Source organism: Lissotriton vulgaris, chromosome 6 (genome assembly GCF_964263255.1).
Source record: "Lissotriton vulgaris chromosome 6, aLisVul1.2, whole genome shotgun sequence".
NCBI lineage: Eukaryota > Metazoa > Chordata > Amphibia > Caudata > Salamandridae > Lissotriton > Lissotriton vulgaris.
Window position 1 is genome coordinate 217,736,882 of NC_141694.1, and position 21,722 is coordinate 217,758,603.

At 47.1% G+C, this 21,722-nt stretch overlaps 1 protein-coding gene across 1 annotated transcript in view; it reads right to left on the minus strand.

Moving 5' to 3' along the window:
- The window catches only part of LOC147707040 (protein eva-1 homolog C-like), a 739,660-nt gene that overhangs the window by 40,103 nt on the left and 677,835 nt on the right, over window positions 1–21,722 (minus strand). The window contains exons 6-7 of the mRNA XM_086926252.1: window positions 15,467–15,631; window positions 10,039–10,212 (exon numbers count right to left, since the gene is read on the minus strand). Of these exons, the coding sequence (XP_086782378.1) occupies window positions 10,039–10,212; window positions 15,467–15,631 (339 nt within the window). The remainder of the gene's footprint in view (window positions 1–10,038; window positions 10,213–15,466; window positions 15,632–21,722) is intronic.

Sequence of the window (21,722 nt, forward strand, 5' to 3'; positions counted from 1 at the left end):
GTGGCACATGGGGCAGGCAGAGCTGTGCAGTGTATGGTGTTCTAGGTCCCTACGCAATTGGTTAGAAGAGCAGATGCCACTGGCATCTCTAGAGGGGAGCCAGCTGGGACCCGTGCTCTAGCTCGATTTGTCCTGGTTCCCCTTGCGCCCCACCAACACAGCTGTTCAATGTGGCGGGAGGCAAGAGAGTAAATAAAAAACTGACCTTGCCGCACACATTAATTATCCACTTACCTTTCACTGCAAAGAAATCGTTATTTTGAGACAATACATGAGCCTACATGTTTCCTTAAAATGTTTGAATATGTCTCTGTTTGTATGTGAGTATATATATATATATTTATATATATATATATATATATAATATATATATATATATATATATATATATATATATATATATATATAGAGAGAGAGAGAGAGATAGATACATATATATACATACCAGTATTTACAATGAGAAGAACACAGAGAGACCCTTTTCTATACTTACAACAGAGGTATACTTAATACCGTAGAGAATTGTTGAGGTTTATGCATGATATGCACCACACATAAACTATACTTATAATATAAAACATATGTTATGTAAACACCCACCAACTTAAAAATATAACAAGGCAGTAGATAAACACACCGCAGCAATCAGAATATTCAGTCCATGTCTGAGACCCATTCAATACCTTGTTCAAAAGGTATTGCCCAAAGTGTCCACCTGAAGAGCACCCCCACAGAACAGGTGTGGTGACGGTCTAGTCGTTCGGGGCGGGCGCCGCGGGCGGAACCGGAAGTGCGGCCATGATAGAGTGCCGCGATTTCAGAGCCCGTCGGACACTCTCCCTGGCGCTTGGTGAATAAATACAAGTTTCCACCACAACCACTGACTCAAGAGTGATTCTTATGGTGGAAACTAATTCCTACAAATGGCGATGAGGCACGGGATAGTCCAACTGCGGGCAGAAATGGCGCAGTGCACCCGGAGGCCCACGAACACTGAGCGTGGCAGAGGAAGTGGCCCCCAGCAGAGAGGGAGCGGTGCATGGGCAGGCAAGACCAGGCCACCAGAGAACCAGCCACCCGTGTACAGCTGGTGAGTGCGCAGTTCACCCTAGACACCCAGCTAATAGAGTAAAGAGACCAGGGCCGGACTGGGAACCAGAACCGGCCCTGGCAAAGTGCTCGGCTGGCCCCCCTACTCCCCCCCCCAAATACCCCCCCCCCCAGGGAGGGAGGGGGGGGCGCGACCGCGCTCTGTGCCAGGCCCGGTTTTCAGCCGTTTTTGTTACAGGGCCGTTTTTGCAACAAAAACGGCCCTGTAACAAAAACGGCCCCAGGGGCCCAAAACCGGCCCCCAACCATGCGGCCCACCGGGGGATTGCCCGGTGCCTTCAACGGCCAGTCCGGGCCTGAAGGAGACAGATAAGGACCTGGAGAGCGCTAGCGCATGCAGCCTTAGCGGTCAAGGGAAGAGGAGGTACAGGAAGAGGAAGTGCACACAGGTCCACGGAGACACCTAAGAGGAGGACATCTGAGAGAAGCTAGAAGAGGAGTAGCGAGATAAACCACACAAGTTTCAGCCTCCGACCGACCCTACCGGAGCACAGAGCAAGCCGAGGCCCAGCACTAGTGTCCCAAAACGCAGCCCTGGACCCCCCAAGTACGTCCAGTAGTGAGGAAGGAAGCCCGGTGCCCGCACGAGAAGGCGGACAGGAAGAGAGGCAAGCGCCAGGTAGCCCACCAAGCGCAGTCGCACCGCAAAACCAGGTCGAAGAGGGCGAAGGGGCGTATTAGAGCACCAGGAGGAAGAAGATACTCCTGCACAATCTAGGCCCAGAGGGAATCTGAGTATACTACAACCTAGTGAAGAAGACCAGGCCTCCCACGGACACAGACGAGTTCCAACACGCGATTGAGGATCTAGAATCGCACTACCGGCCCGTAGTATGTGTAGCCATAGACAGATGCAATTTCTTCCAGAGAAAGCAAGGTGGAGGGGAATCGATCGATGAATACGTAGCAGCCTTACAGAAACTGGCAGTGACCTGCAAATTTGAAATATTACACGACGAACTGATACGAGACCAAATAGTAATGCACACATTCAACACGGCCATCCCAGAGAAGTTGTGGGTGAACGGTGATGCCCCACTCAAGGAAGTAATGGCGCTGGTGAAAAAGGCTGAATTGTCGAAGAGATGCACAGAAGCAGCAAGGAAAGACACGATCAGCAAAACAACGGTATGCAAGGTGACGGAAGGGAACAGACCGAGCAAGAACCAGCAGATAGGACCAGTCAAGACACAGCCCCAGAAAAGATACCCTCAGAAAGCGGGAGGAATGCAAAGGCCTAAATGGGACAGCAAGGAAAATTGGTACCGATATGGAAGCCTGACGCACGCGGACAACGACAAGGTATGTCCAGCATTCAGGGCCAAATGCTCGTATTGTAGCATCATGGGCCACTACGAAAAAGTGTGCCGACGCCGACCCAGGAAGGCCAAAGTGAAATATGTAACCCAAGAGGGGACGAGGAAAAAGGAGAAACGCAGGGAGAAGAAGAAGATGAAGAGGAAGTTCTATGCATAAATGACCAAGTCCTGGGGATAAACTGCGCAGGTTCCAAAAAACCCGTACTGAGAATGAGAATTGGAGGATTAGAGATCGACATAGTGGCAGACTCGGGTTCCCCTTACACGATAGTGCAACAATCGGTGTGGGAGACGAACTTTCAGAATGAGATGAAAGCGAGCCTAAGTCCCCCGGACATACGTCCAGTCACATACACCGGTGAACCTATACCCATGGTAGGGTATTGCCCCCTTGCCTTCGAATTCAAAGGACGCAAGGCAAACGTCAAGCTGTACGTGGCCGAAAAAGGGCTGTCAGTATTAGGTTGGATGGATCAGGGCGCTTTGGGCATTCAGCTCAACCAAGGAGCAGTCGATAAAGTATTAATGAAGGACACAGCAAGTGGATACGAGGAGGAGGCATGGAGGAGAGAATACCCAGAGGTCTTCAAAGGAACTATAGGTCGGATTACCAAGTTCACGCATAAAATATGCTTGAAAGAAGGTGCACGTCCGGTGAGCCACAAGGTCCACAACATTCCGTTCCGAAGTAGAGAAGCAGTACAGGAGGAGTTGAAGCCCTTGGAAAAAATCGGCATCATAGAGGCCATTGAGAGTGCCGAATGGCTTGCGCATCTGGTCGTGGCACAGAAACCCAACGGGAAGGTGTGTCTGTGTGTGGACCTCAGGGAACTGAACAAGAGCATATGGGTAGACGAGTTCCCTCTACCCAGGATCAACGAAATGCTGTCAAAGACGAAAGGAATAAAGTGGTTCTCCACAGTGGACCTCTCTTCCGCTTATCACCAAATCGCATTGCATCCATCCTGTAGTCACCTAACTTCGTTCATAACCCCGTTTGGGTGTTACAAGTTCCTAAGGATGCCGTTTGGACTAGCGTCCGCAGCAGCGGTATTTCAAAAACTGATGCATAGACTGTTCCAAAAGGTGGAAGGAGTGCAATACTTCCAGGACGACATAATCATAATGGGGAAGTCAAAAAGGGACCATGACACAAAACTACACACGGTGTTGTCCATACTGGAGAAAAATGAGCTCACGGCGGAATGGACGAAATGCAAATTTGGAGTGAAGTCAGTGACGTACCTGGGTCACGAAGTCAGCGAGAGGGGAATGGAACCAAAAAGAGCGAACGTGACAGCTATCCAAGATGCACCAACACCAACGAGGATGGAGGACATTCGCTTCTTTCTAGGAATGGCTGTATTTGACAGTAAATTCATTTCCTAAGGCAGCTTCTGAAAGAGAAGAATGTGTTCAAATGGTCCGAAGAGGAACAAGCAGAGTTTGATGCCCTGAAGCAGGAGAATTGCAACGCAGTACCCCTCAAGGGATTCGACCAAGTAGCCCTATCCATACTGACCACGGTCGCAAGCGACAAAGGTTTGGGAGCTGTATTGATGCAGAGGTCGCACGAGGGAGAAGTCTCCACAGTCAGCTTCGCCTCGAGGTCGCTTGCGCCCAACGAAGAAAAATTCAGCATCATTGAAAAGGAGATGCTGGCGGCAGTGGGGTCCATGGAGCGGTTCCGACAGTTCCTGTGGGGCTCCAGTTTCCTACTTTGCACGGACCATAAACCCCTGGTAAAAGTCCTCACTTCCAGTGGACATGCCCATGTGACGCCCCGCATAGTCAAGATGACCTTGAGGCTACTGGACTATGTATATGAAGTGGAATACATTCCAGGAAACAAAAACCAAGTGGCTGATTTCCTAAGCAGAGCAGTGGCCATGGAACAGGCAGAAGACCAAGAACCCTCCGGATGGGAAAGCTACATGGTTGCAGTCACGCAAGACCATGAAGGAGTGATCAGCGAAAAGGAATGGGAAGAGGCGTACATGCAAGACGAAGCTTTGGAAGCGGTGAAAGGCTACGTGGGGCATGGATGGCCGGATAAGAAACATCTCGACAGCCAATTGAAGAAATTCTGGGAAGTGCTAGAGGAATTGTCGATAGGAGACAACCCAGTCTTCCTACTGCGAGGGGACAAAGTAGTTCCCCCTCAGACTTTAGTAGAACACCTCCTGACTATCCTCCCCGAGGGACACCTCAGTATAATGAAAACTAAAGCCAGAGCGAAACAAGCTTACTGGTGGCCAGCCATGGACAGCCAAGTTGAAAGACACTTAAGGTTGTGCGAACCATGTAGCAGGGCGGTGTTGGGGTTCAGGGGGGCGGGTGCCTTCTGTCTAGACCCCCGTTCACTGGTTTTAGTGATGTGTGCCAAGTGCATGTACGAATTTATGGACGCTCCCTTGGGCTTACTTTAAATGGGCCTGCCCCCAGGAAACCGGGGCATGGTTTCTTTGATGGTCCCTTGCCGTGTGATTTCCTGTTCCTGTTTCCCTACCTTGTTTTCTTCTCTATTGCGGTTCACGGCTGTTGGCCTCTAGAGGGCTGGTTGTTGACATCCCGTTCCCCCTTCCTACGAACTTTGTTTTTCTTGACCTTTGGTGTTCCTGTGAACCTTTAGTGGGGACCTGTTTCGTTACAGGAGACACAAGGGAATACGCGGCTGCGTTTCCCTTGAGAGCTGGGCGTCCCGACTTCCTGTTTTTTTGTAGCCAAACCACCTTGTTGTGCATCTTGTGGGTGGTTTCACGAAGGGGCTGAATAACGGCCGTTTTTTGCGCTACCTTCGTGTTTTTAGATATAGGGTTTTTTTGGGTGTCTTCCTCGTTTATTGGACACCTTTTTTCCCCTATCCTACACTATTCCTTTCTGTTTCTTGTTTGTTCCACCCCCTTTGTTATTCTCGGTGTTTCCCGAGGGGGCGTGGTTGGTCTGGGTTGACGAATGAAAAATCCATGACGAAAAGCAGACGATTGTTTCCTGTTACGTTTGAGCTACTCCTGAGCTGTGACTGGGGTAAGCTGGGAGGTTGGTGAGTTTGTGTGTGTACTTGGCACACATTGGGTTGGTAAGGTGTGTCTAATCTTGTCCCCCTTTTCTTTTCTGAAGGTCTCGGCTGGGCTCAAGCAGTCCGCTACCAGGGGATCCAAAGAGACACGCTGTATTCCCCAAGACCTTGTGTTTCCCTGTTTTGTTTACCCACCCTCTCCCGGTGTCGTGGTCTCCATCACCCGGAGTATATTTGTGAGTGTTGGGGAGTCACGGCGAGGGTAGGGGATTGGGACATTCTTCACTCCTGCGGTGTTTGGCTGGTTGGCAGGCAGAACAGGCGGACAAGACACAGATCCTGTTGAGGCCGCCCCTGGGAAAATGTGCTGTTCCCTCCAGCCCGTGGGAAATACTATCCGTAGACATTTTAGGACCCATCCTCAACACCAATGGAGTGCCGAATTATGCCATAGTTTTGGTGGACCGGTATTCCAAATGGGCGGAAGTGGAAGTGAAAGAGACTGCGGACACAGAAACAGTACATTCCTTCGTGAGGGAAGGCATCCCCAAGGTGATCACTTGTGACAACGGACCACAATTTGTGTCCGCGAAATCGGACGCCTTCATGGCCCGTAACGGAATTGAAGTCAAACATACCCCCATCTACCACCCAGAAGGGAATGGACTGGCAGAACAATTCAATAGAGTAATAATGGGATTGGTGCAGGCTGCAATCAGCGCTGGGCAAGACTGGGAAAGAGAACTCCTGAAGATGTTGTGGGCGTACCGGATCACTCCGGCCAGCACGGGGTACAGCCCCTTCCACATACTGCGAGGGCGGGAACCGTTCACAAAGGACAATCTGGCGTGGAAACATCTAGTTGTCCAGAGCAAATGGTCCCCTGCAGTGGTGCGACGAAACATTGAAAGGGCACAAGCCCTATACACGGAACATTTCAACGCAAGGCGGAATGTCCAGGATGTGGCCCTGGAAAAGGGGCGAATGGGTGAGAGTCAAGCAGGCAATCATGAAAAGGAAGGGTGACAGCAAATTCACACCACCACTACGAGTGATAGAGCCGTATACCAGATCGGCTCTCCTCAGCGATGGGAAGGTATGGTCGAAAGACAGGATGGCGAGGTGCAGCAAAATCCTGAAGTGGGAGGTCCCTGAGGAGACAAGTCCAGCAAGTGGAATGAGCGGTGAGGAACAGAGACCCGAAGCGACAGAGGAAATGGACAGGTCAGGAGACCGGACACGTTGGGAAGGCAATGAAGATCAGTGCTACCAGGAAGGAGAGGTAGTAGTTGGAAGAGCCATGTCCCCAACGCCAAGGAGTCAAGGAGGTGATAGACTCAGTCGAGAAACAAGAACAATGGTGGAAGAAGAAGGAAACCCTGACAAGACCCAAGGCAAAACCACCGGCGGGGGCAAACGAGAACTAGGTCGGGAAGACCGGTCAAGATCCCCCAAAAATGTGAAGATTTCAGCATGGAGATCAAGTAAGACTGTTCCTCATTCCCTTTCCCCGCACTCATGCCCGTGGACTGAGAAGTATCATGTTCAAAATGTGTTCTTTGTGAGGGCGTTAATGGGGGGGAGATATGTGGTGACGGTCGAGTTGTTCGGGGCTTGCGCCGCGGGCGGAACCGGAAGTGCGGCCATGATAGAGAGCCGCGATTTCTGAGCCTGTCGAATGCTCTCCCCGGCGCTTGGTGAACAAATACAATTTTCCACCACAACCACTGGCTCAAGAGTCATTCTTATGGTGGAAACGAATTCCTACAACGGGCACCAGGTCCAGCAGAATTTATGTGTCTGAGGTCACCCTCACCTTGCAGCATCCACCCTGCCTCGTAGTGTTGAAGGTCTGCCTCCAAAACCATTCTACTACTGTGTTTTCCTTTGTTGTTCAATGTCAACAAACGATTAAAAAGAACTGCACAATTTCTAAAAATTTACAAGAGGCCAGAGATGTGTGGTTGTCTTTCCAGGCACATACAATGTATAAGCCATTAATGCTTGGAAGGTGAAAGAGGAGCTGTAGATGTAGTCAGAAAATTTGACTGAAAGGTACACCTGCAAATGGCATATTCAAATTCACAGAACGAGGATCAGTGGATTCCAGGGAGATCAAATGATACATACTACTGCTGAATATGTGGCAGATAGCTGGGATTTCTGCAGTTGTGATGTGGGTTGGGGGCGGGGCAGATGATGGCCAATAGAAGTACATTGGGAGGAGGCTTTGCCACTGTGACTGACACCCACAATGTCCTGACTTTTCTTTTTCCCTCTTTGGCTTATAAATCTAAGCCTACTTCACGCAGCCAAACGTGATGCAATAGTGCTGGAAAAAGTGTCCGGAACACATGTTTACGGATGTGGGGTACATTATTCCTCTGCATTGAACATGTATTCTGTGTTGAGAGAATTTGGGCAAAATGTGCAAATGTACATTTTACCTACTCCTACATTGTAGAATGCATACACAGCAGATAATGAGCCGTCAAAGGCATAATGCGTATATGTGCATGTTTATATTTATTTCACTTGTAGACTACATGGCTGCTTTGAACGAAGCGTTCCAGTGTAACGATTCTGTCCGGAGGAATACCTAACCCGAGGTGAGTGGAAGGGTTAGAAAAGCCATGTTTTCAGATGTTTTATAAAAATTGCTTTGGAGGGGTTCTTCTGCAGATGAAGAGGCAGGATGCTCCATCATTTGGGGGCTAGGTATCTAAACAAGCGTCCCCCTTGTCTCGCGTTGTAAATTAGAGGCATCACGGCCAACAGAGAATCAGATGAGCAAAGGGTTTTTGACTGAATATAGGAAATTATCAGATTGTGGAGGAAGCATGGGCCACTATTCAAGAAAGTCCCATAGGCAAAGCATCAGGTCTTAAATTGATTCAGTCTGCTAACTGGCAGCCACAGCAGATCTCGAAGACTTATAGATTTAACTGTCAGTACTGGCAGGAGGCATCATAAACGATAAAGGGCCTCTTCGCAGCTAAACATTGTTCACATGTTTATTTAAAATGTGTTCAGGGGAAATCATGACTGGAACATCAGACGATAAAAGACAACAACTAGAAATTCGTTAGCCGCTGTGGACTGACTTTGAGTTTCAATCTGCTATACAATTTTTTAAAACCACAACTATATGAATGGAAAAACAGAGCGCATACCTCGCACTGGCAAACTTTGGATAAATGGACAGTTGTCAGAGGGAAAGAGAAATAACACTTCTGGATTATTAAGATGTGTCTTGTCTATGCAATGAAAACAATAGAACTGGCACTCATGAATGCACTTGATCAGCTTGTATTATTTGCATGCAGTCCTTTTATATTTTCGAAAATCAAGAGCAATAAACAAAACAAGTTGTTGCACCTTCACACAAAAGGCATCAGTGATTTGAACAAGCACTCTCATTTATGACTTGTGGAGCACATTTGGGACTTGTGTTCCTTGTCCATTTAGATGTGTTACGGTTTTCATATTGGTATCTCCCAAAGCAAGAACACTCCACAGCATGGGTTATTTTCAATCATTTACGTTTACAAATTATGATCTAAGTTTAGTGTATGAATTAGTCACCATGCCATCGCAGCAGCACAAGGTCTAGTGACACTTGGGAGGAGGGCTGTGCCCATGATTTTACTGGGGTATGTGATGATGAAGATAGCCCTTCAGGTAAACATTACTGCATGTGGAGTCCCAATTATGTGGGAGGCCACAATGTAGTCAATTTGTGCTGCTACAATAAGTTCTGCTGGTGTTAAGGCAATTCCTCTGCTAAGGGGCAGTGGTTATATACCTTTAAAGGAAATTCCTGCTACCACAGCTGTCAAGTTCCCGTTTCCAGGTCCATACGAGGGTAGGTGGTCCCCTCCTAAGTTTTTTTCTTTGCATTCTGGGATTTGTAGTACTAGGTTGATAATGGTAAAAATCCACATGCAAGTCCCCTCTGGGCAATAGCTTGCTTAATCTTCCTGACAGCTTCCAGCGCCTAGAGACCCTAACAGGTGATGGTTTGCGCTTTACAAATGTGGATTATTATTTATTATTATAATGCAAAGAAACACCTGTAATGGAGGAGCCGGTCACACATGGACTTCTTGGCAGGGCTGTACTACCCATGGATGACATTTCCCTGCTTGGGCCAAAGACTCAGGTTTGTAATAACGTGTCACTCGAAGTGTTTCACAGGAGTCTGGGAAGTGACACACATGAGCTCCATGCTAACGTCACACCGAAGCAAACTGGAAACTTGGCAGCCCTGACTGAGTAAGTTAAAAACAATATCCGTAACTTCCAGTGGTCCATAACAGCCTGTTCTGCAGAAGTAAGGCAAGTTAAATATTCAGGACTTGGTAATTCATTCCAGCTTTACTTTGATGAACGAGCATAGTGAGTGCCTAAAATGCCCCCTGGGGATATGGTAGAACCTTCCTGGGCTGCAACAGCCTCACTAGCCAGAGCCGAGCGGATGTGGGCTAGAAGCCTCCTCCTACAGAGGCGCCTGGGGCGCTGGATGCGCGCACATGAAAGATGTCAGCCACCATGGAGTTCACGCGCATGCGCAGCAGGGCCGGCACCTACCTGAGATGAAGGAGTAGGCCGCCAGGAGGTTGCTGATCAGCGCCATCTCCGTGCTGACTCTGCCCACGGGGTCCGTGCTGGTGTTGAATCCCATCCTTGGCGTCTCATCCAGACGAGGCATCAGAGGGCGCTCTATCGGGTAAAAGGTTGCCGACCTCCCCTTCTTCTTCTCTGCTGTGGGGCGGAAAGGAAAGAGGCCGATGAAAGTCCAAGTCAGTAGTGCCCCGTAAGACCAGTGCTTAAATTCTCCTCTGGGGATTGGACACCAGGGCTCCTGGTGAAATACTTGTGAACCACTATCGTGCAAACAGTGATAAACAACTTTATATCTTCCTGAAGCCACCTCTTTCTTTCTTTCTTTCCCTCTCCATTTCCCTCTTTTAACTCCACCCTTTCTGCGCCCTTTCCTTCCTCCTTCCTTCCTTTCTCATCTCATACCCTTCACCGCTGACTCTTCCCAGCGCTCCATAGCCAGAGTTTCAATGGCCCTAGCACAAGAAGGGAAACGTACCCCTGGCCGCTACTGAATTGTAAAATATAGCAATATCCAGGGTTGAATTGGCCCCTCAGGCCTCTGTGCCCGGTGCCACTGCACCTGCTACACTAGTGGAAGCTACGCCCGGGCCTCACTACCAGGCTTTCTACATCTACTCCTATCTCTAGTTGTCTCTCACTCTATCTACCCAGTGCTTGAAATGAACAAATAGAAGTGCACGTACCCTTTACCAGAGTACCTATTTGCTTCTGAGAAGTGCAGGTACTCTCCAACTAAAAGTATTGGAGCTCTGCTGAGAAGTGCAGGTACTCAGTACCTGACAGCACCGGCCCATTTAAAACACTTAGTCTACCACTATCTACAGCTTTTTCTCCACCCAGGTCTCCGGTATCCCTCCATCCCACAGCCATACCCTTCTTCTCACTCACCTCTTTATCTTTTATCACCATCGTCTCGTACCCCAACCCAACCTTCTCTCTATCTTCCCGCTCCTTCCTCTCACATTCCATCGACTTCTTTGTACCACTCTCCATCTTTCAGTCCCCTCTTTTGCTCCCCTCACTCTTTCCCCTCCTCGACCTCTCTCTCTCGTCCTCCTCTTTCACCCCTTTCTTCATTGCTCGCCTCGGCAGCTCCTACCTGCTCGGTGCTTGCAGCCCCCCAGTGTCCTCTCCTGTTCTGCATCGCCTCCCTACTTTCTTGCACACTGAACACACCCACAAAATGAAATTAGTAGCTGTAAAGCTAACGTGTAATCTGTGTTGGGGGGAATCAAAGGGGCGTTATCAGCGCCATTCTAAAGTGCTTTGTAACAGCAGTAAACACAGGCTGGAGTGCTTCAGACAGCCCAGGGCGGGCTCGCGCCTCCACGCGCGCACGGCTTTCCCCAAATTCTACAGCAATGGGCAAGGAAAGGCCGTGCCCCGGCGCTGTATTAATAACAGGGTGGCTCTCGACTCCATGCTTCTTTCAGAGTAAGTTGTCATTGAGTTTTTCCAGAGCACAAATTTCCCTTGGCAGGGTGGGGATTGCTGCATAATGCTGGTTAATGATTTGATAGTGTTTGTTGATTACTGCAGCCCGGAAGGGGGTGACTGCGGGAGGAGAGCGGCTCTTTTATATGTTATACTGTAACGGGTAGCACAGGTTCATCTGATGCTGGCGCTATACATGCCTCAAAGCACATTATCGTGTTGTTACGGTACCTACATTGGTATGGGCGCCACCCTAGCATAAGTGTGGTCCTTACCACTTGCAATCTTGGTACCCGCAGCAGAGCTAGAATTCTCATTGGCTGGAGTCAATGTGGTCTATTGACACTGCATTGGTTGCGTTTCTTATTGATAACAGAGCATCATGTTGGATAGCGGCCTCCAAGGCCAGCCTAGAATTTGTAGTGCACCATGAAGGTGGTTATGTACAATCACAGCAGAGAGTAGCCATGCACAACAAGTGTTCAGCGCTGAGCCCTTCATGGCTCAGTGAACTGATGTTATGTGTGCCTGGCTCAATGGAACACAGAGGAATGCTTGGCATCACTAATGGCATGTTCACAGGTGCCAGCCTTCAGCTTAGGGGAAATTCGGTGGAATTGCAGCACCAAAATGGCGTTGTCTGCCAGAGTCCAGGCTAAGCAGCACATTCATTTTGTCCTTTATTTGCACAGAAACTGCCCAAGCGTGCAGGTTCCCCTTTGCTAATGATGCAGTGATGTTGTTGTGCTGCAGTAGAGGGCTGTCAGCACAGGCATGCCATTCTGATGCCAAGCAAGGAGCTAGATGTGGCTTAGTTTTTTTTGTTAGCGTAAGACAAAATGCAAACAGCGCCTGGCTCCTTTTTGGGCTATAGGCACAAAGTTTCTTGCAGCGAACACAATGCTTCTGTATCCATATGAAGCATGTTGAAAGAAAGGACCTGTGTGCCAATGCTCCCAGCAAAACTTTAGATAGTGTGTGGCTTTTTTCTAAGAATAAGAAAAAAACAAAGCAGAGCCTGCCTCTTTTCTGGGACACGACACATACTTTTGTACCCCAGGAAGGAGCTAGGCTCTGCTGGAAGTTTTCCTTTCCCAAAGACAAATTCTGAACCACCTTTGGCTCTTTGCTGGAGCAGGGAAATGTGTATCTGTACCCCAGACCTGAGACAGACATTGCGAGATTTGTTTCTTTTTGCTGGGGCACAGAACTGTGCATTCCTATACATGTCGGGTACAAAGCAAGGGAGGTCTGACTTGCATCACTAGATTCATTAAGTTGTACACTATTAGAAAATATATCATTGTTATACTTTGCATATAGTCCTGATATTGATATATGCTATTAAAAGAACAGTGCATCATAATAAGCAGTAATTCTTCTTCAGTTTAGTGATGTGTGCTTATATTTCGTAACTGATTGTGCAGTCCACATTCCTAGGTAAGCCCACATATATTTAGTACTGCCAAGCTCTAGACATTTTGGCATAATTTCCCTGGCAAGCGTTCTGGGATTAAGGTTTGTACCAAATAACTGAGACAATTTGTTAAAAACTCAAAATGTATTCCTATTATTCCTTATATCTTCAGGCTGCAAAGATTACACAGCTAAATCATTCTGAATGTGCCAAAATTAAACATATATTTTGTATGGGGGGCACAAAGAGCCCAAAAAGGTACATGTATTTGTACAACCTAACACTATTTTTCTATTTTTAAAGAAACTCGCACACATAAGTGCATGAACACCCTTAACAGTGAAATGGTTATAATAATGGTGGTGAAAAGGTTAACATAATGACAGTGAAACATACAAGGCATGAGATGAGTAGTAGCAGTGTCTGTCATGCGAGGTGGCAATGCGAAGTTTCAGATATTACCATTGTAATAAGAAGAGTACATTGATTCAGCAATTTACCCCCTACTCATAATTGGAAGGTAGGGAGACATGACTGGCTGCTTCCTTGGAAACTATGCATACGAACATAATTCAGTCCAACGATTAACACTAAGTGTGCTGGCAGCAATAACAGAGAAAACAGGTGACAGATGGGCTAATACCTGGCCCGTCTACTCTTTCCCTTTAAGTACTATCAGAGGATGCATGAGGGATGTGACCAGGAGAGCCTTTGGGAATGTTCCTCCTCCCTGCAACTTAGCCTTGTCTCCAGCTGAAGAGGATGTATGGGAGAAGGGAACATTGGAAATGAGTGAACTCAGCTAGGCCTGACTCAGCAAGGAAACCGTGTTTATGGAGGACTTGAGGATAATACTTACCGGAAGCCCCAAACACAATGGACTGACCTCAATAGGTGGCCGCAAGGCCTGCACTCTGCTTTCTTCAATCCCCCCTCACCTCTACTAACCTAGTAAAATGGTAGTATTTCATCAATTAGGTGATGTGAGTATGGTCACACAGATGCATGCACTACCTAAAAGAGGCTTTACTTAACATCTACCTAGTCCTCCATGTTGCTTGTCACTGGTGGGTTCACGCGTGCCAAAGTGGACTACGGCAGTGCACTTGGTCTCTCAGAGTATATTAAATGAACAAACTCCAAAATTGATCTAACAGTCAATATGCTTTCCACCCTTCTTTAAAAAAGACGATCACATCATCCAGTTCTTGCCAAACTCCTCTACCGATAAGGGACAGGGTCAAGTCTTGAATTCTTTGCTTAGCTCACAAATACCTGAAAAAATGCTCACCTACTTCTGTGACAACATATCAAGATATGCCATGGACTACCAAGGAGGCCAGAGAAGCACAACTGCCTAAGCATTCATAACTCCGGGTAAACAGGAAGAGGTGACCTATTCAACTTTTTCAAGCTCCAAGCCCTTGAACAATCTTCCACCAGAAATCAGGACCTGCCTCTTCCCACCTCCTCCAGAAACATGATAAAAAAAACACCCCACCAAGCAGCCTCCTACAGCACGGCTGGAGAGCCTCTCTCCCTGACTGTGTTCAATCAGTCATCCATGTTCTGCTCTAAAAAAAATCGGGGTTTTGATGTGAGCACTACAAGTGCTATAAATTAAAATGAAAAAATACTCAAAAAACTTGGATCAGACAAGAAGTGGAGGAGATCTGTTTATCTGTGACATAACCAAGGCTTCACCTTCCGTCCCATTCTAGAATTTACAGAAAACAAAAATCTGTGTCACAAGCAGCCAAGTAGACCACCTCAGTTGCTGCAGCAGTGAATGCTTATCTACTCACTTGACTAAGGCAACCCTTAAAAAAACATCTTTTGTCTTCATGTAAACAAGGTTGGAGGTAAGTACTGGACAGGAGATGAAGGGGTTTCAGTGAGACAGGCCTGCATTGTAGAGCTGAATTAAAGACTCTTGTATAGACCATTGTGATTAAACATAGATCCTGCTCTTTCTTGTACTCAGCCACTTCATCCTCTCAAAACTAGCCCAGCCCCATAACTACCAGTCTTAGTGCGGGAAGAAGCCACCCACCAACAAGCACTGCCAAAGCTAATAGGTCTGCTGTAGGGTGCTAACACATTCATCAGTAGCACACACATGAGGGAGGCGGCAGATGCGAAGAGGGAGAGGTATGGTTGTAAAGTAGTCCCTTATATAGTTCAGTTGAAGCATTTGAGCAGAGGTGGAAGGATACACCCAAATAGCCAACAGCATTAAGTAAGAGACGAATACTCCATTAAGCTGAGTCAAGATGCAATTGGCAAAGTCTCAAGCCAGTGGCTGAAAGGGCTGGTCGAAGAAAGCCAATGGTTGAAGGGAACGGAATGAAAGCCCACTCTGAATACTCCCAGCAATAGGTCCGTTTGACAGCTGGGCTATAAAAACCAATACCAAAAAATGCTCATTGCTTCAATTCGGCCTCGGGCAAGCCACGATTACCGAGGGTGACGCAACTGATGCCCAATAATAAAAAATAACCCAGAAACAATTTGTAAAACGTCGGCTTGAGGCTACCATACCTGGTTGGCGGTGCTGTGTTATGAAATGGGAGACGTCGGGGAAGAAGGCACCATCGCCTATCACGTTGGGATCGTAGGCGCTTGGCAGCTGTGGGAAATGGGGTCTCTGGGGTCCTTGGTAGTTGGTTGGCTTTGGCTGGGATTCATGGAGGAGTTTCTTAGGCACTGAAAGAAAAAGAGAATGCAGATGGAAGCATTAGGAGGTGAAGCCCAACTGAGCGCAAACCTGAACGAGAAGTAAAATGTGGGTTAGTGTTTCATGTTCAACAACAAAGTCGAACACAATTTGGCACTTTGGAACTCGATGTGGCTCAATACTAGTCCAGCCTGAGTGGTACAACTATCAGAGTCAGGCAACATTGGTCGCAAAGACCTTTTCACATTTGCTGACCTGGCAGCTTACCAATGACTGTGCTCGCTTTAACATTCAATTAAACTCAATGTGTGCATTGAGACATGTGTAACCCTGTGTTATATGGCACTTCTGCTGTATCTATGGCCTCACAGCACTCTGGGCAAGCATTTCCATAGTTTCTCACTGACCAGTCATGGTGTCAAGGTATGCTGGTGTGTGTGTATTTTGATAGCTGCAGTGATGATTCTTGATATGTTAAAGGAATGTCGACTTTTAGATGGGTTGTCTTTATTTTGGCGAGTAAACCACAGGGTTGAATGTGGATACGTTCTCACTTTAGCTCTAAAACTGGCTGTCCGTGGGATGGTGGCCGAGTCATATTTGATCCCTGTGCCACTGACACATAGAAAAGAGATTTTCTCTACCTCTGGAAGATGAAATGCCAAGTCAAACCCATTAGGGTATAAACTAGTTTGTTTGTACTCACACACAGATGGCGGCAGCAGGCCCATCAGCTCAAGGAAACATCCTATAGGCCAAGGGACAGTGTTCTCAAAATAATGGCTAGCCCTTGGATATCCATTATATCTGGTGTGTTAATCGCCCAATAATTTATTCAAAATGATGCAAAATCTAAAAAAAACAAGGAGTCACCTCCAACTTCACCTCAGGAGCTATTTTTGTATTTTCTACTTTTTACATAGCTATGCCGTTATGTCTATGTACTGAAAAAGGAAAAAACGAGTTTATGCATTGCTCTTGAGGCGAAGTCTAAAAATCTAATAACGTGGCATTGTTTTTTTCTCAAGCTAAGGTGTGATCTACCTCCTGAGTAGGTATTTTTAACATTACAACATCTCTTGATTTCTCTTGACTTCATCAACGCTGTCTATCCCATGAGCCCCTGTAGTAATCCCATAATAATAGCATGTCCCTTACAACAATTGTAGCTTATTTTATAGAACTGTGCAAAGCGCCATCTTTATGGGAATAGCGTGAAACGCCCAGCCCATGAATGGACCTAGTAAATTAGATTTTAGGAGCTCTGTACTGGATTCCAATATTTATAACTAACACATTGCAATTCTGTAATGGTTGAAAGAAACTCTGAAATAAAGATATAAGGGGTAATTCCCAATTATGTTTCTAAAGTTTTGACACAAAGAGTGTCTGCTTTTTCAGGTCTCATTTCCTACTTCAGCTGTAACTCTATATCCTGCGCAGTGAACAGGCTATAACGTTGTTATGCACGGTTTAAGCACCTGAAAAATGTGATAAAGAAGTTGCAAAGGATGGCTAAGACCACTTTTGAAATTCAGATGCCACGGGCACAGCCATTAAATACTGTGAGCCTAACTCATCTAGTGCTTCTATGCAGGCTAGGGACCCTAAGTCTCAAGTAGCTATATGCCAAACTCCCCCAATTGAAAAACAAGTTCAATCGCTTTTTTCAATTTTATTCATGAGGTTCAATAAGCATATTAAGTTTTTTTGTGGATAAATAACATGTTCACTTTTATATAATTCTGTCTTTTTTGTATTTTGTTCGGCAATTCTTTATTTTTATTGTGCCGCTTTTAAAGAAAGAGGGAACGTAAAAATGAAAAAAGTTCATTACATTTGTTTTTATTTCTCTTTTTATCAAACTAGGCTAATTAAATATATTTTCTATCTCTAAAGCTTTATAAAAATGTGCGGAAACCACATGCCAGCTGGCAATTATGGAATGGCTTGAAAGACGATTCTTAACACCTTAGCTGCTTTGGAACGTCCAGCTCCAGTGCTGAACGTTCCATTGCGCAGGCATGGGCGTCCGCAGAATTTTTTCCAGGGGGGGGCAAAAGGTTGACCTCATTACCAGCTCGCCAGGTTTGTATGAGTGTCAATTAACTGAGTATAGAGTGTTATTGCAGAAACCTGATGTCCATCTGCTAGTATATTAGTACTGTGTTGGATGGGTGATATGCACTGTTTGATGATGTGCTTTGATGGTATGTAGGAACTCTGCTTTGGGCGCATTGATATTCATTTAAGTTCTGACCCGGCCCACCTCCTAGAACTGGGCCTGTAACGAAGCAGCAGATTTGAGGTCGAGAGTTGGCGTGGTGAGGAGGTGAGACTGCACAGTGAAGGGATAGGCGAGGAATGGCACCCTCCTATTGTCGTTACCAGTGGCAGCTATGAGAGCGTTATGTGGGTAAGGCGGCTGCCGTGACCTCTGCCCCGTAAATAAAACATGCAGAGAGGTGAGCCTCGTAGTGTAATGCAGCGATTTCAATTTAAGCCTCTCAAGTGCCTTGCCATTGTTTTCAGCTGGTGAGTAAGGCACCGCGCTGCTGAACCAAGATTGTAATTGGTGACCAGCAGTTTATACAGGGTCTTCCCAACAGGCACATTAACCCACTAAGCTGTGTTTACACAGAAAAGTAAATCTGTCTCCTACACGTTATGCACAGTGCTCTGCAGCAGCCATATTAGCCACCTAACATGCTTTATGATTTAAGCCTGTAACTAGAAATGATACACATTAAGACAGAGGAAAAACATACATTTGTAATCCATGTCTTATAGTCTGCCTGCAGCTCTTTGTTGCCAGTTAATAGTTCACTGTGCTACACTAGGACATTAACTGGACTCTGCCAAGCACTAGCTGGCTTCTTTCTCGCAGCACTTCAGGGTAGCCTGGGGCCGGTGTGGGTCCCACCTGATGGGGCCTCGCCAGTGAGGGGCAGGTGGCACAACCCCCTTGCTCAGGAATGCACCTACTGTGCCTGCAGTGGGAGGGGGGAGGCAGAAGGGGGGTTTGGGCCAGAGGGGTTTCTACCTAAATATCCCTGCGAGCTCCGGGCTCAGTGCCCGGCCATACTCAGGGGGCTGCTCCAGAAGGGACATGCCCTGGTTGGGGGCTCACAAAAGTTCTGGTTTCTAGGAAACAACAGGGAAAAAAACTTACATTACCCTTTGCATGTAATTATTTCAAAATCTTGACTAACAAATGAAATAGTTAATCAAAAGAGAACCCTGTACATTAAAAGGTGGTGGGTGAGCGGGCAGAGGCAGGGGTATGATTCTCATGGCGCTGGTGTGGCGTTGAGTGGGCAGGCCTGCAGTAGTGAACGCCATGTGTGTGAGGGCGGACGAGGGTGAAGAGCATCAGAGAGCCGTGTTTATAGTATCACGGGGCACAGAGGGGCATCTTTGCTTGTATCCGGGGGCAGTGGCTGCTCTCACTGCCTGTCCTGTGATACCCTCAGCCCTGCCCCCACTTCCTCTGCTCTCACCAGCCAGTGATGCCCAGGCAGGAATAACCCAAGCGCATAGTGCCTCGAGAACCCTATCACTGTCTGCAGTTGGCACCCCCTTTCCTTCTCTTGGACCCCCGATAGTAAACAGGAGGGTGGTGAGGGGTTAAGTAAGTGACCAAAGGATCTCTGTGACAAACGCAATAACCCACTGTGCTAATGGATCTTTGTGAGTGGAAATACTCGGTCCACCACGAGTTACATTTTGGCAGCTGTTTTCTTTATTTCACATATTTTGTTCTGCACTTTTGAAGACAGCAAAATTGTCAAAAACCACCCACACACTAAAAGTTTCCCACACGAATATAGCATGTATTAAAGCTAGTTTAATGGTATTGTGTTTGAGAACGTAGTTCTATGACAATATAGGAGCAGAGCACTCACTAGATGTACATTCAGGTCGTTCTTAACTCTGCGTAGGCAGATCAAAACGTGTAATTATATTTGCGAAAATTAAACGCAGACTGCCAGGCCTTCCATCCTGGCCGGGGCTCATTTTGGAGATTTCATAGCGCCGACTCCACTCCCCCTCCGCCTCCTCACGAGAACCACTCATGCCTGCTACTAATTTGATTTTAACTAGGTTGTTGTTGCAGACAGAAAGGTGTCTTGCAACAGGCCTTTTTGGAAGCGGGGTTACCCGGGGGCACCTGCTTTACCGAGCAATAAAAAGGTTTCCTCGATGGATCCTGCCTCTGTCAGCGTAGAAAAGACACATGAAAAGGCAGCAGTCTAATTTCAACATTCGGCAACATAGTCTACATGACCATTTTGTAGCCGTGCACGGATGCTGAAAAGATGTCCGGTGTTACATGTGAAATAAACTTTTGCAGCTGGATTCCTCACTCCATTCATTCAAGAAAAGGGGGCAATTCTAAAACCTTTACTTATGCGCTGGCGTCACCTCGCTTTACAACGTTTTGGGGAGTAGATAGCCATTAGATCGGGCCGGGGCCACTGGAATTAGGCATCAAGGGAAGGGAGGAGGGGAGGGCCAAATAATGCGGCAGGGCAGCAGGTGACTAAATTATGCGCATGAAATGAATAATACCTGTGAGGCTTTCTGCAGTTAAAGGGTCCTGGGCGGCGGCTCAAGCAGACGTAAGGGGGGGCTGTGAGATGATATGCGAGGGAAAGGTCGTGATTCGTCGTGAACCCAGGCCACTACCGCAGATAATATTATACACACGGCACGACAAAAACGATTATTTTTTTATGAGAAACAGAAACAGATTTCTCTTACTTGCAGACCTAAATGCTACTCGGAACGAACAGGCAAGGCAGCCAGCAGCCGTTTTCCCGAATTCCTGCTCTGCGCCGCCGGGGCTGCTCCTAATTGTTGTGTGTCACGAGGCCGGCCCTGGAAACAAACACCACTGCGTGTGTGTGGGGCCCGGCTGTGTGTGACCTTACGCGCGGGCGTGCCCTGCGCGGTACATTGCAGCGTAAGATAGGTGGCGCAGCACTCTCCGGCGACCGGCGTCATGATGTCATAGGGATTTTGGTGCTGCTGCTGGCCTAAAATTCTAAAATGAAGAGGCCTGCTCACAAAATAAAAACCTCCGAAGTCCGGTTCTTCCATTTTATTTATTGAACTCACCAGATCCAGGGGGGGGCAAGTGCCCCCCCTTGCCCCACCCTGCGGACGCCCATGTGCGCAGGTGCAGTTGGAACGTCCAACGGCCGACGGCAGCACTCCCGAGGTAGTGGTGCCGTCGGCCGCTGGACGGTCGCAGCGCTTAAGGGGTTAATACATTTAGAAGCGGCGTACAAAAGCAAACAAAACAAGAATGAGTAAAAGCCCAATGTTAAGGCGTTAGGCGAACTTTGGCTTTGCCAAACAGCATCGGCAAAAAGAATATCCTTGTTGCTGATGCTGAAAAACATTGGCCAAAAAAAGCCAAACTGCAGCTGCAGTTTGTGAAGTTATGCATGCACACATGACCCCATGCACGTGCATGCATAAGACATGGCACATCAGTGATTTGTCTGGTTTGCCAACAGCATCTTAGGGACATTCGGAAAGCTTCCCTGGGAATGCATTCCGCACGTTGTTTACCATGGGCTTTGTGGTTTGTAATGCACATTTGCTTGCTTTATATTTGCTGGCTCTATTTGTTTTTAGGGTATCCAGCTAGAGTTCATCCCTTCCCTTGCCCAAACCAAATGTATTCATCCACCAATGCTTGATTTCTGTAAATAGACCTTTGAATCTTGTTCTTATCTGGTCACCTTTGCTGTTCATTCAAAAACAGGGGTCAATGTCAGGTTCTCTCTTCCAGGGAGCTTGGTGTTTACTTTTCTTTCTCAGACTTCAAAGTGAGAGAATTTATGTGACAATCATGCAGGCTCTGGGAGGGTGCTTTAGGAAGGCTGTATGATGTTGTTTTTTTTCCAGCACTCAACAAAATTTAAATGCCTGTAAATGAGCTGTGCAGAGATTTCAGAATTAGAAATGCCCAAATAAAGCACATTTTATTGGAAATTCTGAAGTTCGGTGGAAATAAATATTTTAAAACAATCACAACAAATCAATACACTTTGAAGACATTTCCACACATGATCATTTATGCGCTGTATGCTTTTATCAATGAAACTG